Source organism: Pempheris klunzingeri, chromosome 21 (assembly GCF_042242105.1).
Source record: "Pempheris klunzingeri isolate RE-2024b chromosome 21, fPemKlu1.hap1, whole genome shotgun sequence".
Lineage (NCBI taxonomy): Eukaryota > Metazoa > Chordata > Actinopteri > Acropomatiformes > Pempheridae > Pempheris > Pempheris klunzingeri.
Genome location: NC_092032.1, coordinates 5,914,096 through 5,941,496, shown reverse-complemented (window position 1 = coordinate 5,941,496; position 27,401 = coordinate 5,914,096). Strand labels below are relative to the sequence as shown.

The window sequence follows — 27,401 nt, the reverse complement described above, 5'->3', positions numbered from 1 at the left end:
TTTGGTAGTTTAGTTTTAAAAGGGTTAGTTCAGATCCAACACAATATTTGTGTCTCACACAAAAACACCAACAAACCAGCAACTGAAGTAGCAGTAGTAGCCTAATTGACCAATTCCAAAACCATTTGTACCTACCAGTCATTTTGAACCCAAAATATGTAAAAATGGCAGACTCGTCCTTTAACAGTGATAGGCCATCTTGGTAAAATAGGTGGCTGACACAGTAGCCCCACCCAGCTCCTCCGATGCAGAGTGATTTCACTCACAACTTCACAATTCAACTGTCAATATCACAATATCACCCACTTCCCTTCATCTTCGTCCCACAAAAACCTTCTCCTAACTCATCATCATCTGCCACATTTTCATGCTGCATATCCCTACGCAACATTGCCAACATTTGGCGTTGCACCTGACAATGGGACAGCTCCATCTGTGACCCGTTTGTCCTGGTTCATCCCGGGGATTATCAGCTATCAGCTATGACTTCTCCGCTGAGGCCAGCTCTCAACTCATCTGCTCCTGAGCAGCGCTCCACTGCCCGTCATAATTGAGGCAGATACCGTTCCCCAATGGCTGCCATCTTACAGTGCTTCTACCCCTCCTCCCCCTCCTCTGCCTTCCTCTATGTGCCTTATCGTTTCCCAAGAAACCTTTCAGCCTTTCCTTTTGGCGTTTAAACTGTATTTAGACCACCACAGGGCACTAAACTCACCAATAAAACCACAGAGTGAGTAAATGGGTTAGCAACCGCTTGCCATGCATGATCAACTGAAGGAAAAATTAATGTAACTGATGTCCATTTCAGGTTGCAAATACTTTTCATGTAGCTCTGGCCAGAGTAGACCCATTGGTCTAATTCTTTTTGTCACCCCCCCCCAAACGTCTTCCCCTTACCAGAAATCAAAGCCATCTTCCTCCGTCTGAGAGAGGAAGGAAGCAAGCTGAACTTTCAAAGACTCAGACTGCAGGTTGACAGTGTTTTTCCAACTTTGATCGGAAGCGCTGTCAGACAATAGACTTGCTCTTTGAGGTGCCAGTGAAGATGAGAACAGCTGACAAGCTGGAACAACGTCCTTGCACTCGTCTATTAGCGAAAACCTATTTGCTAACGATAAATCCTCCACATTTACGCACACAGTCGACACAAGATGGAAACTGCTTTCGGCTTTGGCACTGGCTATACCCGCGAAGTCGACAAACAGAGGAGAAGATCTAAAGTAAAAAAAAAAAGAAAAGAAAAAAAAGCTTTTTACTGACAACAACAGATAAGGGCCTGAAAGCAAAAGCATTCACTTTCCTTTCAGTCAGAGGGGCTGATAAAACATATGAGCCCATAACCATAGCATTTTACTTTTATGCCCTAACAGCATATTATGTCCACGCGTCGTTGCGACCTTCAGATTTCACAAATGTGTGCTTTCAGGAGTGAAAAGGTAACTAGGTCATCTGCAGAGAACAGACCTCTATTCAAATGTTAAATCACCTTGCAAAAGGAATGAGCCATTTCTGCATGTATTGCTGAAATGATGGCAGCAATAATACGTGGCGGTTAAAATGAACCATCCGAACAAGACTCTCTGACCCAGAATCTGCAGCCAAGATGAGACATCAAAAATTCAGACATAGAAAGGCTCATATACGACATGTCTGCATGCAAAGACAGACTCATTGTCATGTAACATTTATAGAATGAACCAATACACATCCAGACAGATGACTCACAACGCACAAGCTCACTGTTGGCGCTGGCGTTCATTATTGACCCAATTCCTCAACAAGTAATTCAATGTCATCTTCCTGGCAGGGGAATACAGCTTAGTCTGCTTGTAACAATACCCAGACTAAGTAATGATGTTCGCCCCACAAACTAACAAAGCCATTCAGCTCAACAAACTTCTTAGACGAGACAGCATCATTATGTACAAATCAGCCATGAAATGTGATCTAAAAGCACTTGATCCATCCGGCTACATGACAGAGTCATGAGAGAATGGAGTTCAGGGTGAGTGATTAAGTTCACAGGAGGAGGAAGAGGACATAATAGAAGTCGTTAGTGCTTTCAGAGTATTTGATAGATGTAATCTCTATTTTTCATTTTTGTTTTGGTGCCACCTTTGGTGCTGCATGCTGCGGTTTTTCTGTCTTTGAGGTGCTGGTTAACGTGAAATACTGATGTCTCTTTTCGTGGATATTTTATTTTTTGTTGATAAAAAGCTGAGTTTCTGGACTTAGGTAACCATTTCAACCATGCTGCTTACAATCAGGGCTGTTGTGGAGTTAAAAAGCATGTTAATACCATTTTCCAGGAAGTCAGTGCACCTGGTCAAGACATAGTGTGGCACATGACCCACATAAATAGAGGTGCTGGTGGGCTGACTATTCATCACCTTTAGACAGAGTCCAGGCAAACTGTTTCCCTCAGCCTCCGGTCTTTATGCTAAGCTAAATTAGCCATCTTCTAGATGTAGCTTCATAGGTAATGGACAGATATGAGAGAGGTATACATCTTTTTATTTATTTGTCAGCAAAAAAAGCAAATAATTATATTCCCCAAAATGTTGACCCATTCTTTAAACAAACTAATTCCACTTCAGTTCAGTTCAGTGCCATCTGATGGAGTTGTCATCAAGATATTTTAAATGTTTCTCTAACTGAAAAAGGTTGGATCACTGTTGCATTAGTTGACCGTGGAGACTAGCAGAAGGTTCATTCATTTACATGGAAATGTTGGGGATTATTACTTTATAGTGCAATAGATAGCAATAATCACATCTAAGCCTCATGAGGAATCTCCATGGCCAAGGCAAAGAGGATTTTCTGTCCATTCACATACGAGATCACTGCAATGTTAACTTGCTTTTCGGTCGAGGATCGCATGGTGTAACCCAACTTGTGACATCTCACTGCCCGCCACAGAGGTAGAGGAAGTATTTGACATGAGGAACGGTGGGTGTTTTGGGTGGGAGGCAGGAGGTTGATCCACGACCAGAATGCTTCGCCACGTCTCCGCACCATAAGTGCGCCAGTCAGTGGGTGCAGGAGAAGACAAATTACCAGAGGAATGACTGGAGAGTAAGGCGAGCTTCCCATTCCCAGCCTCCTCCAGATGGACATAATTAAACCATTAGTCGGCGAGTGGGGGCTGATGACTCCATCAGGACCCATTTTGGGCTTAAATAAACGGTGGAAAATAAAGCTGCGTTCAAAATTGCAGCCCGCTTGTTCACGCGCTGTTTACCAGCAGTGTGCTGGAAACCAAAGGGAAAAAAGAAGGGGAGGGCTGTTTTTCCATATTCATCTGTTGTTGTTTTGCTTTTTCTGCCTACTTTTCTTTTTTATTCAATGACAGAAGGACTTTTAATCTTTAAGGAACTTCTGGGCTCAGCTGGAAAAGCATCTCACAGAACGATGCTGAACGAGGGCGATGATTTAAGATCAGACATCTAAGGACAGGATCTGAATAGGCTTTCTCTCTCCATTTTGGATCAAGTGTATCTGTCTTCACCTCAGCCGTCCTATATATCTGACCTCACAGAGGCTGGTGGTGTGAATCAGGCCTGCCATCATTCACTCTGTCCAACTCTCTTAGAGTCTCTGCGACTACCGCCACAAGTGCTGCGGCAAGCAATCACGCCCACAATGGCACCGCATTTACTCCCTCTATCTGCTGCTTTTAGCTGCCGTTTGAGTGATAAGACATCGATCTGCAGCAGGTGTTTTCTTTCTAGCTGTGGAACACGATTCGACAAAGACAGCAGAGGTGAGATTTTCCTGCAGCGGCGGCAAGGAGAGTCAGTTTTGTGAAAGCGGTGACCTTAGGTGCTGCACTCCCCCTTGCTATCCTTACCATCTGACTTCAGGGGCATTACTCAGACACTTCACCTTGACAGATAACTCTGTGCAAAATAAACATGAAATAGCGGACAGGAAAAGATTCTGACCCCAGAGTGACTTCAGCCACGGGGATTTATCACCCTATTTATCACCCTGTAAGGATGAAATAATGACTGACCGTAAATTCTTCCGGATCACAGCGAATCTTATATAACTCACAAGGGCTATTTATTGTGAGGTGGCAAGCAAAACTGTCAAGCGGATTTTTAAAGATGTCAGCACCACCTTTAACACAGTAGCAGCTGAATCATGGGAAATGTTGTTTTCCTCTCTCCCGGTTTAAATGACAGGGCACACTCGCCAGGTCACCCTGCAATTGAACCAGGCATCAGTGCTCCTGTGTGAAGAGTGAGGTGCCTCTGTTTACCTGCCCCAGATTGCCAACACAAGGCCCTTTTTTCTTCCCGCTCTTCTACACCATCAGGTAATATCAGAGCAGCTGCTCCGGGGTCTTTTTACTTTCACTCTTTTCTGCCTCATCCCAGGCCTTCTGCTCTCTCTCTCTGTACATCACAACGTCTCTAGTGTTTCTCTCCCTTTCTTCTCTCTGACAATGAAATACAGTGACACCAATCTCGGGGGTCCCTCGACGCCAAAACACAGCTGTGTGACTGTCCCACTTTCCTGCCATCGAACATCCCGCATGCCAACACTTTTTCCACTTAGTTCTACCAACAGAGCCGCTTCTCCTCTCCCTCCTCGTTGTTTCCTTTCACTCATCTCCTCCTCCCTCTCTTTATTCTCTCCTCTTCCGTCACTCACTTTACCGGAGGATGGCAGCGTCAAAGATAAGGGCCAAACAAAAAGTCAACATTCCTGCGAACATCTGTTCTGTATCGCCAATCGCTCGCTCTGGTGCTCCATTTTACGTTTGATTTCTCTGTCAGTGTCAGGGGAATGCCACTTCGAGCTGCTAGCGTATGGCATGCTACAAAGCATCCAAAACATCCTTGTTGAATTAAAAATACAGCATATGCTGCAGACAGCTCTTTGTGATGTTACAAAGAGCAGACATCCCCTCTTTTTAGGAAGTGGAGCACACACCTGACATGAACAGCAAGGTGTTTACTGATATACCAGCTTACATTGATAGCTGGAAAAGGCAATGTCCAGACTGTACACAGGGGGCATGACTGTATTTTGCTTTAAATGATAATGAAGACAGTGACAGAGGAGGGGGGAGGGTGTTCACTGGGTAGGTTAGAGGTTGACACCAACCATGGAACAACATCCTTTGAGCAAAGATTCAATTTAATATTTTATATGGTGAAAACGGCAATAATTTCCTGATCTGACATTAAAACGTGTTGTTTTATTCAACGTAGTTGGCCATGGATGGAAGATCATGAAAGGCAGCCTACTTGGTGTCCTGGATGTCGAGTTAGGCTACTGTGTAAAACTTTTCTTCCTCTTCTGTTGCCTAATTTCACAATGTCTACAATACGGCTGACACCGTCTGGTTGATTGATTGGTCGGTATGCCCTTGTTTAATGAATGAGAATGTCACCAACCACTGGTGTTACTTTCATAAGGAGAGATGCTTTCTTAATCCATTATTTAATTTAATGTATTTTGCTATGGCACAATGCTGTAATTTACCACTAGCGGAGGACTGACGCTGTCTGGAAGGGAATGATTGATGTGAGAGAGCACAAGAAAAAAAATGTGTGTGTTGAAAATTGCAGTGAATAATCGTCAGTCTGCCCTTCTGTCCAAGGCTTGAAGAGCCTCTAAAGATCATTATTTCGAATCTAAAAATCTGAAAAGGACTGGCGGAACTGCTCACATCTCATTTACATATGCAACATGTGATTAGGGGTCCAAGCAAACTTTGCTTCATGTCAAGGGGTCACAAAAATATTGGGAACCACTGCAATGAAAGAGTTTGAGCTTAATCAGCATTATGAAGATCACAGATTTCTGACACCTTCCTGTATACTTCTGAAATGTTCAATGCTGTTTGTTGAATTAGTGAGTTGCTGTCTTCCCTCTATGTTGTTCATTTCATAAATGTTACACCTACATACCTTGGAGACCCTAGCAAGCTGTACCACGTAGCAATACAACGGATAACACAGGCAAGAGCAATAAGCAAAAGGTACTGAGCAAAGTGTTTTCTTTCCAACATGTTCAGCAGTTACAGTTGTGACTGAGTGTTAATTCTGACACGCTGTCACAACAGCAGCCGCAGCAGACTTTCACGAGGGGACCACAGGCATTGCCGGAGACCCAGAACTCTGAAGCCCAACCACCAACCGGGCGGAGCGCATGTGGGGGAGATTGTGTCTGTCATGTTCAAGCTGAGACCCAGCAAGGGGAAGCTTTAGTCTTCTCCCTCCATCGCCCTCCAGACTCTCTAATAATCACTGACACTCACATCTCTTTGACATCCCCTCCTCCTCTCTCATCTGACGCTTTGGCGAAACTAGCAATTGGGCTCAAATCAGCCAAACATAATCCTGCCACCCTCCTCGTTTCCTTGCCGCAGTGCCGACTTGTACGGGAGAGACAACAGGGGAGAACAAAAGATCTGGTAGAGGTTTCGCGTCTTGATCCGGCTCAGCCATCCTGCCTCCTCTTGTGTCAGGAAGGAGCAGCGTTTAGCCCAGTCAGCTAGCACCGTGCATCTATTGTTCTGTGTAATTGCACTCAATGGGCCCTGAGAAGTACACAGGCTGCAGCCGCTCTTCCTCTCTCTTATGACTGCTGTCTTCATAGACACCGAAAAGGTGAGCTCAACGAGAGCAAACCACATCCGTGCAGCCTTAAAAAACTAACCAAGTCAAAACACTATCCTTAGGCCTTTCAGACTGTTCGCTAAATCAATGCAGCGTTGCCTGATTTTTCCTTCCCTTCAGTTCCTCTCCTCTGGCCCCCGTCTTCATCCATCAAACTGTAGCTCTCTGAAATGGGAGAGCTCGACACTCTGGTGCTTAACCCCTCTTCTCTTCCTCTGCTCAATCATCCACCCTCCAACCCTCTTTCCCTGCACACCTGCCCTGGATCGTTTGCATGTGTTTGCTGCGTTTACCCTCCGGTTGCTCAGGTGTGATACCTGCCACTAACCTCTGAGTCGAGGGGGACACCATCCCTGGCAGCTGTCCCAACTGTAAGACACGTGTAGACACACACACACAAAAACTGCCATGTGCTCATTTCCTGTCCTCTGTCTCACTGTCAGGACACACACAGTTCCCTGGGAATCACCCTCATTTTCCATCTATCATCCGGTCCCGCTCCCCACCCTCACCATCGCCATGTGCCACCCAACACTGCTCCACTTTCCTTCCTGCCTCCCTGTAGGCCCTCTCTGAACTCTTTTTGTGCTTCTTTGCAGGAGCCCTTGACACGGAGGCAGCATACCCGGGTGCAGTGGTGGTGCAGGGTACATGCTCACAGACATGGATGGCTAACCATTTGAAAGGCAGGAGGGATTATTAAGACAATGGCTCGGATTTATGGGACATTTGTGGGCTTTCTGGCTGGTCTGGCAGGAGTAGAGGAATCCAAACTCCCTTCTGTGTTGGCAGCCGTCCTTGAACAAGACATTGTATCGCTACCAGGTCTGGTGCTGTTGCTCTGTAGCCGGTGCTGACCTCTGACCTCCCTCTGGAGGAGGTGGAACAGGGGAATTTCCTTATGGGAATGCAGAGTTACTATAATTTAGAGCATGTCAAGCCAGCGCTGCTATGACAAGACCTCAAGTCTGCTGTACTTCCATGGAGCTGGAGTAAATGATATCATAATTATTGTGATGCATTACAATAAATCCTGCAATCAAGCAAGTACAATGAGATACTGGTAGGATGAGGCTGGCAAAACATTATGTCACTGTGAAGGACAAAAAAGCTGTCGTTCAAGTTCAAAGGAAGCTGAAATGTCGTCAGAGTTTCTCACAACTGCTATAAGGAGAGAGAGGTGGAAGGCTCATTATGTTTGACAAAGAAAGTGACAGGGTTTATGGGACATGTAGTCTACAGCTAAGATTTACAAAGATCCTTTACTCTCTTGATACCGATTCTAACACACAATGTAAGAGTGAGGCATAGAGTCTACAGCCATGCTAGCAGTTCTGTGAGCCTGTACAAAACACAGTGGTGATTTGAGCTGAATGCCAACACTGGCCTGCTAATATGATCACAAGTGCAATGCTAAAATGTAAAACCATGTTTTCCCATGTTTGCAAGCTAGCATACGCTAATAAATGAAGACAAATGAGGCTGATAGAAGCGTAGTTTAGCAGGGTTTCAATTATTAGACAAATAAAAATTTTGACCAAAGCTTGGCTGAGAAAAAATATCTGTGACCCCTGCTACATGTAAGATGAGGCTGCAAACACACATAACCTTTTAACTGTATGTGTAGGCATATATAAACCAACATCCTTTTTGGGCTCGGGCAAATTTAAATGTTCTATATCTCTCTTTCGCCAAACCACTTCACCTGTGACTCCTTATTCTTTTTCCTCCAAAACTAAAACTGTGTTTATCCTAATGTGGCTCTGTTCCATCTCCTCTTGCTGATATGCAATCCACTTAATTGGGTAAATATCAGGGCTAATAATGATCCATCAGCATTCCTATTAATTCTTAAAATACCACTGGTTGTCAAGGGTCGAGATATCAGAATACAATTGAGAATAACAAATTAATATGCAAAAAAGAGAAGGCTAAAAACACATTTCATACCACCTATAACCTAGAGTATATCACTTTTCTGAGGTTGGGTGGTGCTCAGCAGGAAAAGGGTGATGTCACATATTTTCTAGTAACAATCAGAGTTGAGTGACATTTGAGTCAAAATCTGATGGCAGGTGTGAGGTTGTTTGCAGATGTTGCCAAGACACTGTGATCTAGCATTTAGATGAGCTTTTCAGTGATACATTATAATTAATCAGAATCTGAATCAGAATTCCTTTAATAATCCCCAGGGGGAAATTGCTTTTTGTTAAACACAGCTCCAAAAGAATAAGAATAAACTTCAAACACAAAGTAAAAATATGAATATATAAAGTATGTATAAAAAATGATGTATAATAATAATAATAATAATAATACCACTAATAATAATAATTTATAACATAACATATTAACAGTGTTTTTTTTAAGCTTTAACTATGACTGCTGCTTATAAATAGTGAATATTTAACATTGAAACCAAGTTTTTTTGGTTGACATTTGTTTGACAGTTGCTTTCATTAAAACAGCAGCCCTTGTTAACCTTCTAAGAGCCTTAAATAACACACTGATTCCTTCCCCACATTGCAGTGAATACAGCTCGACAAGCCTGAACAGGGGACGTAGGGGAGATACTATCAGATTATCGCTATGTGAAAACTATCATAATCACTGAGATGATGACAATAAAGACAGCATATTAGTGTCTAACGACTTTCAGGGGGAGAGAAGGGGTGTGTGTGGGTGTGTGTGTGTGTGGTGAGGTGGAGGGGGGGGGGCTCAGAGCAAAACAATGCCGGCTCCCATTTTCTCAAGTTCAATTAAATGGCTTGTGACAGCGCGCATGTGAGGGCATATCTGCCGCGCGCCACTTGACTTCCGTCATTAGGGTGTGATGGTGCCAGGCTACACCAGTTTTATAAGCGTATTTTTAGCAATAATAACCAGCTGGTGAACACGGATGGCTGTGAAAACGCTGGGGGCCCTGCGATCGTGTCAAGTTGAGTCTGAGGCTCCAGGGGATGTTGAGTGACAACAAAGTCGTTGCTGTGCTGTTGTTAGTGTGATTAAGGCATACAGTGAAAGAAAAAGTACGTCCTAATTCAGATGTTATATAATTGATAATACACAAAGAAATGATGGGGCATCATTAACAAGTTTCTGTGTGTGCATACATGTGTCTACGTGAGCTCCAAGAGCCTCAGAGCTCTACCTTCTACATGCAACACAGCGTCTCTCGCAAAGCAATCTGTTGATTTGCCTAACAAAGAGGTAAGAAAAGTAAAACATGTCAAAGTAACTGCCTACTAAGTCTCCTGCCAATAGTCAGTTTAATTAAAAAAACGCTAATTATAACGTGCGTTCGTCTCAAACAGCCACTCAGGTATAACGCCCTGGCTGTCAAGTGTAAACAAGGCTCACAGTTGCACAGGAAGGAAAATCAATGGACATCTGTTAATTTATCTCAGGCAGGAGACCAAATTGAAAAATGGATTGCTCGACGTGCGCCCGGCGCAAATCTGCATCGTGATCAAGGAGCGATACGTCTCAGCACCTGCTTAGAGCACGATAATGGGCATCGCTGCAGTTTGGCCAAGTGCGCAGCCAATAAGGATCAGATTACCATCTTGGCAGGAAAGCCGGTCGTGACAAGCAGGTGTGTGGAGGACTTCAGCCTGGAAGCTGGAGCTGTTTTGATGAGGAGCTGAGAGAGGGCATGAGAACAGAAAAGTCTGACTGTTTAGTCACTGGGACTACTTTCACACACACAACAACTTAAAGTCCCACCGCAGCGATTTTGTATTAAGTGCATGTATCCAAACCAAATGCACCAAATGACACCACACGCGCTCCAAAATGTTTGTTGAATCAACTTTGCATGAAACCAAAAACATGTACAAATGATTTGCACATGTGCATTAACTGATAAATGGTTAATACACATTATAACGTTCTAGTGAACTATTGTAGGGATGCTGCATAAAATACGCATATACAGTTTATGAACAACTGAAACTCTACTCAAGCACGGATGTTCACCCATCCATCATTATTCAGAAAAGCAAAGCAATTCAAACTCATTATTTCTCCACATTCTGCAACTGTTAATTACTATCCAGGAGCTGACACTGGTTATTTAAACAGTTAGGAGGCTGTTCCAAGAAGCAGGCGTAACGTTTTACTTTGCAGATTAAAGCCTGGAATCTCTGCAAAGCTGGAACATGGATGTAAAAAGGCCTGTTCTCGGGACAATTCAGCCAAGAATGCAGATCAGTCAGTAACAAGATTCACAGACCGACAGATACATTATGATGTTGTTCTGACATACCTCCTGAGTGTTTGTCCCCATTAAAAGTGGGACTACGGGTTTTGCTGAGTGGGGATGTGCAGGAAACATATGCTGAAAACAGTATGAGGGAGAGTATGAGTACGAATACAACCGCATTATACTGTGTTATATCATGCAGCCATTATGAATGTTTCATAGGAAGCTATGGATGAATACAGACACTGACAAGCACTTACATCTGTTTACAACTACATCACAGTGTGTTATAATCCATTTGTGTTACCAAAAAGAGTATTTTCTTTGTAACTTAATTCACCTCTGCCATTTAGCAAACACTTTATTTTTTGCCAAATGTTATCATAGCACACACAGAGTATGTTTTTAATGTGGCGCACATGTGCCTGTAATTAATAACGCTCTCCATTGCATGCCTATTGAACATTTGCAATGTTGAAATTACAGGACTGGGCTCATTATTACCCCCTCCCTGCTATACTCACATGATAATCCTATTTTTCTTCAGTACATCCGTTATTACAAGCTGCAGCTGCAACACTCCCTCCACTCATCTCCCCACAGGGATCATTAAAGTTTCATGTTATTTTATCTTATCTGAACAGGTGATGTTAGTGTCTGAGTAAAGTGTCTGCTGTTAAGAAGGTAAATTCCTGCTAGGAGCAAACCAGTCTTCATTATAGGAGTCTAATGAGTGGAAATGAAAGACAATGAATCTATTCACCATTCAGGGTTGGCTGGCTCTTTACTGTAGCCAGACTAATGATAGATAATGCCTTCTCTGGTTTTAACAAAGAGCCAATCCATATGCCCTCTGACTCATTACATAACACTGCTCCTGCTCACAGCCAGGAGGTCTGCGGGTGATGGGAAAATCTAATCGGTGCTGATGTTTTGCTCATTTGTTGGAGTTATTATTATTATTTTTCTCCTTAATACACATTACAGCACTGCACAGATGCTTTCATGGTGCAATACAAACAAATCTGCTATTGATACTTGAAATATTATAGAAAAGACGCATATTCATCTTTTCTTTGTTGATTCGGGACTGTTCATGTGATGACTTGGTGACATCATCTGCAGATATTTTTGTTAATGCACAATAAGGAACAAGGAAGCACAGTAAAACTGTCACTGAATTGACTTGATTTATTGTAGCTAATGGCACATCCAGCCGATTCTAGTTCATTTTCTTAAAGAATTAGATCAACTTTTTGGGAAGTGCACTTCTTTACTCTCTTGCACAGAGTTAAATGAGTAGACTGGTACCACTTTCATCTGTGTCCACGACATGAACAGCTACAGCTACAGCCGGCTCGTTATCTTAGCCCAACACGAAGGCTTGAAACTGGGGGAAAACCTTCCAAAAACAAAATCGAAACCTCTAAAGCTCACAAATGAACATGTTATATCACATTCTTTCAATCCGTACAAAAAACGTGTAAAAAAACATTAAGTTACTACTTTCTAAAATAGTGAGGAATCAATTTAAGCACAAACCTGACACCTGATGGATTATCACAAGGTAAAACATTATTTAGAAGAACATTACAAACAGCAGAGAACTTATCAAAAAAACTACAGAATGTGTGAACTTGGCATCATAGAAAATAGAATATAAAAGATGGCAAAAATAAAGTTAAATAATAAATACATGCAGGACTCCTCAGGTAAGTAATGCGTGGGAGTGTGTGTGTGTGTGAGTGTGTGTGTGTTTGTGCAGCAAAGAGCTTTCACAGGCAGGCATGCTTGCCTGAAGACAAATAGTCCTTTGACCTTTGTATGAACCAGCAGCCCCTGGTGGGTGATAACTCATGACCTGGTGGACTGGTGGGGCATCCATCTCTCACCCTGGTGAGGATGAATGTGATGATGAACGCAGCCGCTTGCTGCTATTTAGATAGCCCTGAAGTCACAGCTATGACAAACTACCCACACAGAGAGCGCCAGGGCTGAGCCTTGTTTATACTGTCTGCCCATTCAACACCAGGCTAGCGCTGTGCAAACTCTAACTGTGCCACAGGGAACTAGTACAAACTCAGGGTCAACCAAGAACAGATATCTGCCTCGGAGAGGATGCTAACTCATGGAGTTCCACACCACATACTAGATACAGTACATACAGTTCATTAAATATTCCTACAATACATTTGTGTGCATTAATGTAGAATGAGGCTATTGTGATAAAGACCCAGGACCGTACAAGCAGAGCTGCTACGTCAGACCTGCCATTATGTTAACCATCAACATGTTAACTGAACTGATAACCAGGAGAAGATGTGTTAGATTTTCTCTGTTAAACAGAGCAGGGCAGCATTGTCCTCTAACCTCTGCTTACTATCTTCCCCTGCAGGCTGATATCGCTTCTTAAAAAACTATGAAGATGCAAAAGAGAAGAGACGCAAGCAGAACTTTGGGTCAAAAAATGATTCCATGGACTCAAAAGCCTTCAATGGCTTCATGTCAAGAAGTGGTGATGTTATCTAACGGGCAAGAATGCTACAGGAAACACAGTTTAGGATCATTTTAAATTCATTGCACTTTAATGTCTTTATTTGATAGTGATAGGAGAGGGACAGGCCGTGTGGGGGAAGACAGGAGGGGAACAGCATGGAGCAAACGGTCTGGCTAGCCAATCGAACTGGGGACTCATTTGAGCCCACTGGGTATGCACCCTGACCACTCAGCTATGAGGTCACCCATCTATCCCCTGTCTGATTGGCTTTAAGAGTGTTGATCAAAGGAATTACTTGATGTACAGTAAACTACATGAAGAGCACGTAGTTTTTTTCTAGAAACAATCTGATAAGTATGTGTAAATGGTAGGCTTGGAACCACTTGCCAAAACTCTATTTTTTTCTAGCCAAATTGTCTGTTTTTTCAAAATTAGGTTTAAAACAACACAATTTGGAACTCAGTAGACAACCTTACACGGTCTGTAACGTTTCCGTTGCTTCCTGAAACTGTCTGAAAATGTCTCCTGTCTTTGTGTCCAATGGCTGCCTGTGTTATTTGAAGCCTTCTTTGTCTGCCATCTTGGTGTTTTAAGCCTCGGCTGTGGATGACAGTTGGGAGAAACTCTTCTGGAACAGGTGCCAAGAAGATAATAGCACCTGCAGCCCGCAGAGGTCACCACACTGACCTGCAGCCATTTCTCTATTGTTGTGTCTTTGTTTGAGAGCGCAGACAAGCGCGTGTGCGGATGTGTGCATGCGTGTATATGCAGGTGCCTGCACCCTTCCATGCGCACGTTTTTGTTTTTTTTTTTCCCCTCCATGCTCGATGTCCCTTTCACACAAGTCTGCACACCGATGCGGGCGAGCACTTCTCTCCTTATCCAACTGATGGTCCTTTCAAATTAAAATGAACCTCCATCACGCTAATAGGAGGAGCGGAGAACAAAGCGAGGGCTCTCTGCAGTCAGCAGGAATAGCAGGAGGATTATCGTTGCTATCGTCAGGGCTATTAGAATTAAACCCAGTTGCCACTCTTCCCTTCCGCTGCAAACCGACGGGCCACACTCAGTCTACCGCAGCACATGTTTGAATTCAGGGCGGATTTCAATCATCGTTTACATATTCGGAAATCATGTATATTTTGGAAAGCACTAACCCTAATTTGAACTTAATAATACGTTTAACTCAGTGTTACGGACATCCAGCCAAGCAGCAGTTAAAAAACTAAATCCTGTAGTCATCCTTTAAAATTTAATCTTAAACTGTTGCAGTGTTGGTAAAAACCTGCACCTGGCTCTGTAGAAGGACAATAACATCGCTGGAAGTGATGGTTTGTTTGTCTTTCAAGCCTTCTTAAAGTGCTATCAGTATCTTGTAAGGGTCCAAATGCACTGTACAGTAGATACTGTAACAAAAATATTTTTCCATTTGACTTGGTATTATAGCAGAAGTGGACAGATCTTACACCGGAACTAGTTTGACACTGTTCAGACTGCGTCATTTCCCTGTTAAATTGCTCTCCCCTGTCATTTGCGCTCCATAAAATGTCTACAAATAAGCATAGCTGCCACCAAAATATACAAAGCAAAATAGAAACCACGTACCTAATCAAGTCAAATGCTGACATATGATCCATTTCCGCTAAATAGAGTCTAAATAAAAGCTGTGCAACTGCTAAACCTGCAATAACTGATTTTTGAGCCACAGGGGGGCAGGAACAAGTTGTAAACACAACATATCATCACCTTTCAAGTCGATATCTACAGTTTAACACTGCCAGCTGTGACACAGCAACATTAATATTCAATTGAAGTGGCGTTTGTGTCCACCTGATGAATGTTAGTCTAACATTCACTCTAGTTTTTTGGAGAATTTGAAAACAGTGACAAAAACAGCCATAAATGCTTATTCCGCCTGATAGCAAAATGTTTAAACAGGGCTTGTGCAAGCAGCGGAAGGAGTTCCAGATGAACATAAAGTTGGTGTTTGTGATTAAAAAAAAATTAGAAAAGCTATTAACAACGATCTGAAAAGCTCACGTGGTTTCCTATCTACTGTGACAGGTGCCAGGCTTCAACACTGGATCGGGAGTTAAAAGGAACATCAGTTAAACTTCATCCGAGCAAATCTGGTGAAAACTGATAAAGATTATAGAGGATGAACCTTGTTTGATGTCTCAATGTGAAATTTAAAAATTGCCATACCTTTGTATTTCACAGATGTAAGAATTCAGACGCTATTCATACAGTTCAGCGCACATTATCCGTTATATCCACTATCATTATCTGTTCTTATCTGAATAAAGTAATCATGTTTGTTTACATTGCTAGCATATACATTACATGCCATCAATATTCAGAGATGACAGATGCGAGATGAACTGAGGCAAAGCTGTCTGAGCAGCTGATGAGACAGATTTTCTTCAGAGGTAGGAGGAAGGAGGGCCGAAATTCGGATGTTTTCCTGGAGGCAATACATCTTATGGGGTCTTACACAATATACCTTGTGTCTAAATTTAGAATGGTGGTTATGTGGGTTCATCTGTGCCAGCATTTCAGGGACTCAACCCAGAGACATCCTCTCTCTTCGTCCTTTACGCAAGGCAACATTCGTAGCCTCGGGCCCTACACACCCTTCACCCTTCACCGACAGCTCCAGCCCCAAAGCACCACTGTGGGATTGTCAGTGAGGTAGAGGAGGTGGGGAGGGAGGGAGGGGGGTTGGGGTTGGGGATGGAATTCTCCATCATGCCAAAGCCCATCCAAGCAGACCAGTGCCAAAGCACCATGTGTGTACAAACAATTCAACTGAAACCGACTCAATGTATACTCAGGCCTTATCTGGGCAGAGCCAAATACACCCTGAGCTATCAAAGGAAATGGATGAGCGATTGGAACTCTCAGTTTTTCGGCAAATGCAAACACATCTATTACGCTCCACCACTTCAAGCTGTACAAATCAAAATCAGGGCGGCAAGGAGGCAAAGTAAACACCACGCTGTGAGACTGTTAAGAAACTTGGAAAACAGGACTTCACATATCGCGCGGATCGGCCCAAAGGTATAAAAAACTCCAACTCGCCCATCGCCGGCCGACTCTGTGGTGATACGCATAACATCAGTCAGAGTTAATGCAGGCAAAGATTTTTTTTTTTTTTTTTAAAATACCTTTTAAAGGATTTGCAAGATAAGCCTGTCGGTCTCTCCTAGAAGGAGCCCCTAAAGGATGCTAGAATCGATGGATGAGAGAGGATTTACTGTAGGGCGAAGAGGGGGAAAAACTGTTATTTAATGCTCGCGAGTGAGCAGAATAATGAAGAAGCCAGGAAGCTCACATGTGTGTGTTCATCATTATCAATGCACTAATCTGCTATTAAGGCAGTTCCATCAGCCACGTGGATCTAATGTGCACTGGATGAAATGTTTATTTACCACTTACTAGGAATCAGCTGCCATCAGATATATTTGCATGCTGCAGAAGATATGGGAGATTGCTCTTGACCTCTCATACAGGGGGAAGTGAAAGTGTAGCAGAAACAGTCTGCATACAGGAACGGTAACTGAGCTCGTAACACACACGTCTTTATTGCAGAGAGAATGCATTGTTGCCCATAATGCTTACCACGTAATGCTGTAATCCTTTGTGGGTATATTACATCATCATGGGGTAATTACCAAACAGATAAAGGCACAAGTGACTGTGTGTTAAACCTCTTCTTGGAACAGAGAGTGGCAATCGTAGCTTAGCAACTACAACAAGGCACGCCTCGCCACGAGTCAGTATGCAAAGAGCTGTAGGAGTGATTCCCCCCGTATGCAAAGAGTTTGCTCGACTGTATTTTCTGCCTGTCAAATAACAAAAATAAAATCGTAATGGTAAGATATGGTTAAACAGTGGTAATCTGCACTAACGTAAGCTGCAAACTTTGGCCGGCCTGCAATAGTTATCATTTTAGCTGGCAAAATCTAACCTAGTTGCTTTCTGGATATGAGAAGCCTACTTTTGTCTTCTGATGCCAGAAATCTAAGACGCATTTCATTCGAAAATTCAAGAATTTTGAGTATAAAATCTGCATTTGCGCATGTGAGAACAGAAAGCTTGATAGGTGAAGCAACTATTACGGTGACAGGCTTGGTCAATAGCACGGAAGAGTGTGACGCCAACCAATGGCTCATGCCAATACCATGGAATCTGTCATTTGGTCCTCCGAGAAAAACATTCCACAATGCTGACAGAGCAAAGGCACTAGCTTCTCAAGCTGCTCAGATTTATAATAATGGCCTAAAAATAATCTATCAAGGATGGACAGCAGTGATTACGGTGATTGAGTGTCCACTTCAGCCCAAGTTGTGTGGAGCCACGCCAAGGTTAAGACAAGTTTCTCGGAGAGGAGACACGCTGCAGGTGAAATGAACTCGTTTGGAGGTTGTTAAGGTGTAGGATTCTCTCCGACCTCCGGAGAGAGCCCTCAGGAGAGGCCCTCTTGTAAAACGCTCCATCTTATTAATGGAAATAAATGCTGTTAGCGCCCCACCCCTACTCGTTACCTCCCCCCCCCTCCAGCAATAAGACGTGTCTATTCTTGGCTAAAGTCCCCTTCATTAATGTTATCTCAAATAGGCACCCAGTCTGATGGCGAGAGAAGGGACGGCGGGCGGTTAAGCTGCTTCATCCAATTTCATTATTCCATATGAGGCGGGTATCAGTGTTAACTTTGCTATGTCAGCACAGCAGACTCGTTGTGCTGTCATGTGGCTGGAGCATGATGCCAGTGCCGAGGTTTAAGCCTCCGAGAGTCAGAAGTGCACAGTCTGCCAGCTGATCGGATGCTGTCAAAGGGCAAGCGTGTGTTTTTGACTTCTAATTTTAAAAGCACTCGGACGGCAGCAACACACATATCATGGCCGTCCTGCCGTATTCTGGACTGTCTTCGTGAAACAGCAAAAAGCTTTTTTTGGTGCGAACATTCCAACACCTTCTTCAGCTATTTTCTGCTGATGAAATATGTCCCTTTTCACAGTAGCAGCCACCGTGCTGCGAATACGCACAAGCAAGCCGGAGGACAACAATAACAGTGTGTGCGCGCTTCTGTAGAGAGAGAGGAAAAAAAGAGAGAGAGAGAGAGAGAGGGAGAGAGAGAGAGGGAGAGAATGAAAGAGGAGAGAGGAAAAGAGAGGAAGAAAGATAGGAGAGCGATAACGAAAGTGTGAAACTGCAGACCGTCAAATGATCTGGCCTCTCTCCAGGCATGATGACTCGGGGATGATGGCACACTTAGAACTAATTAGGATCATAAACTGGAGAAATGTTTTGCCACCATGATGTGTGGGGCGCCTCCATGCTATTGGCAGGACTTCAGATTAGGCGTGAGAGCTTGCTATATGCTAAAACGGTAAACAAAAAAATCAGCAGCTACACTGAGACGTGATTTTGTGAAATAAGTAGCTACACGCAGGCTTGTCCTGCCGTCACAGTGGGCGTTATCGATAGTGTCTTTATTTACTTTTAACAACAACCCGAAAAAGACGCTGGAATTGAAAATCAGGTCAGTGAAGATGCAAATATAATTGTTATCTGTGTGTCATTGCCCATCATCAGGTGTCTATCAAGGAATCTGAACATGGTCTGTGTTGAAAGGGTTGTGAGATCATTTCGAGGTAAGGGAACAAAACCGAAATTCAGCTACACTGTGGTCCCTTCACTGCCTCAGACTTTCTGTCAGACTTTCCCCATGCCTTTTGTCTTGGCCCCTAAAAATGATTCAGTTCAAGAGTCGGAGAAAGGGAAATCCCTTTTTAATTGAGCTTAACATTGCTTCAAAGTAGAGCTGAAACCAAATATTTGATGGATCCAGGTTCTAAAATATGAGAATGTCCTCTATTCCTTGTCTTATAGTAACTGACACTGAATTTTATGGGATTTTTGGACTGCTGGTCATCAACTTGTCCTTTGTGAAATTGTGATGGAACTATTTTCTGACATTTAAAGGACCATATGAAATAATCAATTACTGAAAACAACTGTTAGTTGCATCCCTGTTGAAATTGCAAATGAACTGTTGAACTTGTTGTTCCAAAAAAAGGATTTTTTTCATTCTAAACTGTTGTGATGCGTTCACTGAACACCTGACATGACATGTAATACAAAGTTACATCGAGAGGAATGCGCTTTGACTCCACTTTGCTCCTCACATCCGACGCCACCTCAAAATCTCTTGACAGTCGCTACGAGGCAGCTCCATTCTCTCTTTTACGCCATCAGCTCCCTCGCGTTGCGTCGTCTGCCGGACTGCAGACACACAAACACTGACAGCAAGCGTTAATGCTGCTGACTTGCCGCGCTACATCTCTGTTTATGAGGACTGACAGCTCGCTGCGAACATCAGCACACCAGCTCGCACTGTGCACATGCACAGAAAACACAACCCCAGACAGATCCATACTGATACACACTCACACACACATGCACGCAAGCAAATCAGCTCACAGACTTCTGATACATTCGAGGAAAACTCTCATCGCAGCGACGAACACGTTAGCGTCGTTAAACCATTTTGCAGTTTAACACTTCTAAAAGTAGTTGTCGTTTTGAAAGCTGTTGTGGACAGACTGATGGAGTGTAACACATGAGTAACTCAATTAAATTTCTGTTTAGTCGTCATAGCAACAAGTGCAACAAGCTATTTGTGATGTGAGTAATGCCCTTATCTCTCCAACTGTGGGAGTCATCAAACAACAGACTCATTAACTTAAGTGTCACCTACTGAATTTTTTAAATCTGCATCTGTGCTTTTGATACTTGTGATTCATTTTCTCCAAAAATCTGACTGAGGCGGCTCTCGGCAGCTCGTATGTGTTATTGAGACACTTTGGCACGGAATTTGTTTTCTGTGCCTGAACTTTAAGTACAATTTCTCACTGCCGAGCTCCAAAAAGCCAAGAGGGACTATTGCGAGATAATTACTAATTATGCTAATGTGCTAAAGTTGTGCTATTCCTTTTCCTTGGTCATTTTATCAGCTGTCCTCAAGAGACCACAGTCAGTAGTAATAACGTTTTTTCCCTCAGCTAAACGCTCAGTCAGTTAGAGGACGCTGCGTCCTAAACCGCAGACCCTCCGCCGCTACCCTTAATCAGGAAGTGCCTGTAAATTCACCAAGCCATGCATGCGCACACAGAGAAGCGCCGCGCCGTTTCCATCGGCACTGACCTTCATTAACCTCATAAATGCCGGCGGTGTTTTTGTCGCAGCTCTTAATGCGGTTATCAGCACAAACACAAACAAATGTGACTGAAGAGTTTCAGGGCTAAAACTGGAGCTTTACATCTGCGAAACACCTCCCACAACAACACAGGGCGGGTGACATTGGACCGCCACAATATGGAAACCAGCACCGGTAACCGGTCCCCTTCCTGTCTGCGTCCTGCTTGCACGAGGATTCTATTCATGAACGGACTCTAAATGTAAATGTGGGCCCCATATTGCAGAGAGCGCGCTGTGCAGGTTTACAGGTACCGTCACATGGACAGAAAAAGAGAATTACATTAGGTTGGATTACAAAAGAATCTCAAGACTGAATGAAAGAAGAGCAGACACAGATCTCCTCCACTCATTTTCATGTCAGCTGCACAGCACAGCGCACCACAATGAACGGCCCTCCTCCACCCTCCACCACCACAGAGTCCACGCTCACTATTTGAACTGTTTATCGTAACTTGAGTGTAACTATTGTAACTGTTGTGAAATGAGATCTCAGTGCAGTATAGTCAGGCACTGAGCAGATCCCTGACTATTGTTCACTTCCTTTTATTACTCGCAGCCGGCTTTTTATTGATGCCATCATTCAGGCTCCACAGATACCATTTGGAGATCCTAATGCATGGGAAAGAGAAATTTGTGTTCTTTTTTTTTTGCAATTCTGTTGTTGCTTAGAATCCTTTATAACTGGTATTACTCTATTTACTTGGACTTTTAGGAAGTTGACAAATCAGTACTAACACCTCAGAAAAAAAAGTGACTTGAAGGTAAATTCACAACAAGGCCCGAGTGCCACTTTTAACAGCCTTCGTCAGCTATGTGAGGTTTTAAATCAGTAGAAGTCGACAAAGAAGCCTGCAAGACGCCAAATTATAGGTTCAAATCAAATGTCTTGTCTACTGTTTTCCTACCAACTTTTAAATGCAAAACGGCTAAAAAGAAAAAAAAAAAATCAATCAATCAAAGTAAGAAAAAGCTGTTTTTGTTGACGTTTAGGAGATTTTTCAGCAAATTTTTCAGTGCAACAACCAGTAATTTAAAACTCTTGTATGCAGACACATACCTGGCTTGAACCAACACAGATTTTGTATTTATGAAAAACGGTAAAATCCTAATGGAGGTTGTGTCTTTCTCAGCCTTTGCTCTGCACCCTGACCTTTGCCCTCCTCTCAATACAGCCCGCACCGCTGTCCTCAGCCTGAGCAGGGACGCCGGTGTTCCTGCATAGCTGGAGTCTCCTCTCAGTCTTCCCTCCGCTGCTCAGCTGCATGTCACACAGTGAGAGCAGCCCCCACGGAGCATCGGCGGCGATCGACTCATCCGCCCCGCTGATGTCTCGCCTCTCTAGGAGGGGGGCCTCCGACGTGAGAAGGCGATGACCCTCGTCCTCTGCCCCTGCCCCACACGCGTCCCCCCTCCTCCCCTCTCCCCTCCAGCCCTCTGCCCCTCCTCCACCTGCCTCAACTCATCACCATCCCGACAGCCCACACTCGACCCCTCTGCCGCCACCTCACTAGGAACGAGAGCGTAAATAGTAATTGCTACATAAATTATGTTGCACTGTGTTTTTCACATTTCCCCCTCGGCGCTCTTGATGATACACTGATATACTGTACTGTATGCTCAGAGTACAGGGTGATAAGTGTGGTTGTAAAAAATAATGTTGGTCCATAAATCTCTGCTGTGCTTATTTTTGTAAATAAAAAACACATTGTGGATAAAAGGCAGAGAAGATGTTTTACATACAACAGCTTAAAGCAGAAAAGAGGGGAAAAAAAGGTTTCAAGTTAAATGTTACACTGATGACTGACAGGTAGGTTCTGTTTTACCCAGATGTTCTTACACATCACTGGACTGTCACCCACCTCCAAAAGGATTTTATTTGTGGCACTGACGCCTCTGGGAGACGTAACTGTTAACCACAAAGGCTGTGATTAATTAAGAGGCAGACACAGAGCATGTGCACGACTCCTTGTGCGAGCGATGACAGTGGTCAAACGCTGCGCTTAAGGGAGAGCAAACAAATGCAGAGCGAGCTGCGCATCCGCACGATGCCGAGCTGACAGGAGCAGTGTGACCTGAACAATACGAGGTGGCAGCGTTAGACAAAGTGCAGCAGAGAGAGCTAAAAAAAAAAAAAAAAAAGACAGCGGATGAGTTTTAGTAAAGTGTGTGATTTCTAGGAATTGTGAAGCAGAGACGAGCCGGGGGCGACAAGAGATGTGGGCAAATAAATCTCCGATCTTTAATCTTCTCTCTGCTCCAAATATGAACAATTGCAAAGAGGAGTTTGGTGGGAAAAATAAATTAATAGAAGTTGCGGGGAGGAATCTGCTTACAACCTTTTGAATACACACACAGGTTTTAGCGAGTCCATCTACAAATAATCTGCAGCCTTTTCAAGGGATTAAACCCCAAATGCCATTCAATAATCCGTCTGTGACTTTTTGCATCAAGGTCTATAAAAATAATTGTGCGGAATCTCAAGATGATGATCACTTGGCATTTGAGATAAAGGATAATAATGATGAAAAAAAAAAAAAAAATCAAACTCAATCCGGCTTTGTGTAATTTGCAGCCAAATTCGAAAAAAAAAATCCAGTCATGAGTCGAGCTCTTATTCTGACATCTTAAGAAACAAATTCTGTATTTCTGAGAGCTCCTTGAATCTCCCCCACCCCCCACCCCCCCAAAAAAAATAAACACACACAAAGACAAAAGCATTCAAAGAGGAAGTGAAAAGCTCTGACTGAATGTTTCGGCTGCTGGAGCACAGTGAGCCCACCTCCTGCAGCTTTGGAGGAGTCAGCGGCCATCAGCACTTCCCAAAGACACAGTTCATTTACAGCCAGTCCCTGAACTGGCCCCTAATGTCCCGTGTTATCAGAATGAATCAGCAGCCCTGATAAATTAGCCGTTCGGAAACACGCTGCGAAGGCCTGTCAGCTAATGTGCGCGCGCTTGTGTGGTACTCATATGCAATGCTTAATGTTGTGGAACCAATTCTGTCGTTTCCATTATGTAAATACATTTGCCTCAGCACTATATTTTATGTATTGTCTCCCTTGTCTCAATTACTTGGGCTATTAAAAATCAAGAGGTTATGGAAATGAGGTGCAGTTGTCTGTTTGTAGTTTGATGACAAGTGCAAAGTGTTTATGAAAGCTCGTTATGCATTCAATTGCAGTCGGACACGTCAACACGCTCCGAGCGTTCATCCATATTCCACAATGCAATGGGGTGGCACGTCAGTATCTTCAAGCATAAACAACACTAACGGTCGCGTTATCATCTGTTATACATATAAATAAATAAAAAGAAATGTGTCGTTTGCTATTTTATTTAGGTTTTCTCTGTTTTCTAATGGAGGTGGCAGAAAATGTAAAACTTAAAAAAAAAAAAAAAAAAAGAAACTACCTCTGTGAGTGTTTGTGGCCTGTGACAGAGCAAATATGAGTTTGATGCTCCAGTTTGGGAAACGTACTGTTAATTAGCCAAAATAGCTCAGGAAATAATCAAGAAAACTAAGTCTGGGAGCATCTCTCAAGAGGCAGTAAAGCTTTTAAGCATCACAGCTTCCACTGACACATCGAAATAACTTCTTTCTTCGTCTTTTTTTTTTTTTTTTTTTTAAATGTCATTTCCTTCTTTCTTCCACTGTAAGGCATGGCATGAAATAAGTTAATGTACAATTACTCAGCAATCACAAATTCATTCATTTTAGCAGCGATCGACGCTTAAGTGGGACCAGTTTCCAGCTAGAATAACACACAATGCGAGAGTGAGGGGTGGTGAGATGGGAACGTTCGATCAGGCAAAGTGCTTGCAGATTCTGATTATTTTTCAGCGGATGCATAAATGTCAGAAATGTGTAGCTGTGATTGGCAGATAAACATGTGCGTCTCCCTGCAGGGTTGCTGGGCGTAAAAGCACACAGAGGATTTTGTTTTACCAACGAGCCCCAGTCAGCATCTATTTCAGTGCGGCTAAAGGGAAAAATGTTCAGCTCTTGTTATGTTTCAGTCACAGAAATCAGCTCGCTTTTCCATTTTGATTACACATAATTAACTGATCTACAGCACGCCTCCGAGTTTGAACGCTGCTGACTTGCTGCACACTTCTGCTCTGTGCTGTAGTTTCAGGGAGGTTTATTCACACTAATAAAAAATAGTAGCATTATTAATGCTTGAATATTATTCTTAAATACTAAACAACTAATGACATTTTTCTCCTCTTTCTCTCTCCACGATGAAGGCCCACAGCTGTTTCTCCAACTTAAGGCTTTTTTTTTTAAGTCTTCACTACAGTTGAATTAAGCACAACAGAGCACTGGAGTTCTAGTCTCTAATGAGGCAAAAAAAAAAAAATAATAATCATGTTTTTAGATCCCAGAACAGAAAAAGAAAGAAGCTATGAGATTTTCTCTGTAGGAATATCACCAGTGAATTTCCTGGTGTTGTACTCCACAGTGTCTGGGAGTGACGTTTCATTTTTATTTCTAAAAAAATCTTAGTGTTAATAAAGTGCATGGGAGGGGGGGGGGGCATGGCTTGTTCTTTAACCCATTCGTTTACATATCTGAAGTCAAATAGAAACTGATTCAGTAACCTGATACTAATTGTGGAGGAAACGTGTTGTTTTCAGGAAGTTAAACGGGGTTTGGTGACAACACCGTGTCCTATCCGGATGCATCAACAACAAAAAAATCGGCGTAAAATAATAACAAACCAATTTTCTCCATAAGTCCACGTTCAAACTTGTATCAAAGCAAATGAGTGGTTTCATTCTGTCCCCGTCCTCGTCGATGCCGGAGACAGCGAAGGGTTTTTTGTTTTTTTTTTAAAGAAAAAAGAACAATAGACGCAGCAGCAACTAAACTTTCCAATGCGTCATTTCAAGCCGACGGCGCATCCAAACACAAACCATTCCTCCGCGCTCAGGAATTTCAGAATTTGGGGATGCGCCAGCTAAAGCCGCCGCGGAGCGTTCGTCCGCGGACGCTGACGCGGCGCTGACTCCACCGGGCTGCCGTGCGCTCCGATGCCCCGCCAAGGTGCGCACGACCTTCTGCTCACGCTGGAGAGAAAGGACACAAAGGGGGGGAAGAAGTGCCGTAAAGTTTTGTTTGGCTTTTTCTTTTACCTTTTCTCTTCGATCGCCTCCTCCTTCTCCTTTTCAGCTTGCACTTGACCTGTCCGCTCTGAGCCCCCGACGCGCGGCTGTTGTTTCCAAGTACGGATGCCATCAGCGCAGCCTTCGGAGCGCAGCGCAGGAATAACTTGGACTCGGCGGCTCGACTCTCCTTTGTACTTGTCTCGCTTCAGCCTCCGTTGCTCTCTGATAACGCAGCGTCCTCGGGTTTGACGTAGTCTCGGACTATATTTTCGGCTCTCCCTCTTTTTTTATCCCTCCTAAACAGGGGGGGAGCGCGTCTTGCTGTTCCTATATCACCTCTGAAACTCCAGCTCGCCTCCAGCTCACGGAGAGGCTGTTTGCAGCGCAGCGTGGCGGCTCTCAGCAGCACTGATACCGGCGCCCTGTCTACTCCGCTCCTCTCCGGCAGTTTTCCGCGCCTCTGCAGAATTTTTGGCATCAGCCACTTTGAATTCAATCATGCAGGACGCCTATCTATTTGCTGCCGAGCTTTCTAATTAGGGTCCAATCGTGGCTGTCTGGGTGGTGTGACATCACCAGCGACACCCACCAAATCACACCCCTTATTCGCCCGCTGCTTTTTTAAAATGTTTGGTACATTTTCACTTCCTCCTCACACTTTCTCCCCCTCACTTTCTTTTTTTTTTTTTTTTTTGTCAGACTGCAGGGGAAGTCTGTTCTCTTCTGCCCTCCACGTGGGGTCAGGGGTCAGCCTGGTAGGGATTCATGCTCAAGGACACTTCGGCAGGCCTGAATGTTCCGCAGCACGGGGGATTTGAGTCTGGTTATTCCTGCTGGAGGACTGGTTCCATACTCACTATATGCCACCCTGCTGCAAACTCACCACCAACCGGAGGCTAAAAGAGCCGAGTGATGTCATATTTTTGGACACAGGAGGAAAAACAGATATTCTCTTCTCTCGTCCACTGGCACATGAATCCTTCTCCTCTCTCTCTCTCTCTCTGTTTGTCTACTGAGATTTGGGATTTATTATTTTCTAGGAGGATTAAGGATCTGAAATAAATTCCTTCTCAGTCCCATTCTCTGTTCTAAAGTCAGTGACAAAGTCCACAAAGAGAGATTACTCTAAAATGCATAATGTTCAATTAGCACACACTCAATAACAACTCAGCCACATCAAATGCTTCTTTGAGTCGAATTCCGTTTCATTTTCCTGCTTTATAATTACACTGGCCTCCTAATTATAAAATATATTCTCTTTTATTTTGAAAATCCTATTTGGAAGTTGCAGGTGACCTTCAGCACAGGAGGCAAAAACTCTACTGACAGTGTGTTGCAGCCACAAAGTTTGAAGATTGTGACATTTTGGCATTTTTGTGTGAAAGTGCGGTGTCAAGGCTTTCAGAAAGCATTTGTGGCTTTCATAGCTGCAGGTTATTGTTTTATTCCCTCTGCCTCGACTGTGGAAGGTCAGGTGTGTGTTGGGAAGAGGTGTCACAGTGCTGCCTGATACGTACGGTGAAAGAGGAAAAGGAGGTTTGCTGGCGCCTGATCAAAAACAAGTTTTGATTGTTTTCTGTAGGTGCTCGGTTGTTTCGGTCTCTTTAGGGTTGTGCATGTGCAGTTATTGAATCAGAGAGAGAATATCTAAAAAAAAAAAAAGGCCTTCTACTGTATGTAAAGGTTGTTACTT

At 43.5% G+C, this 27,401-nt stretch overlaps 1 protein-coding gene across 1 annotated transcript in view; it reads right to left on the bottom strand.

Annotated features, from left to right (window-relative positions):
• The window catches only part of adarb2 (adenosine deaminase RNA specific B2 (inactive)), a 160,135-nt gene extending 134,297 nt beyond the window's left edge, over positions 1-25,838 (bottom strand). The window contains exon 1 of the mRNA XM_070853099.1: positions 25,736-25,838. Coding sequence (XP_070709200.1) covers positions 25,736-25,838 — 103 coding nt within the window. The remainder of the gene's footprint in view (positions 1-25,735) is intronic.
• Positions 25,839-27,401: the final 1,563 nt, after the last annotated feature.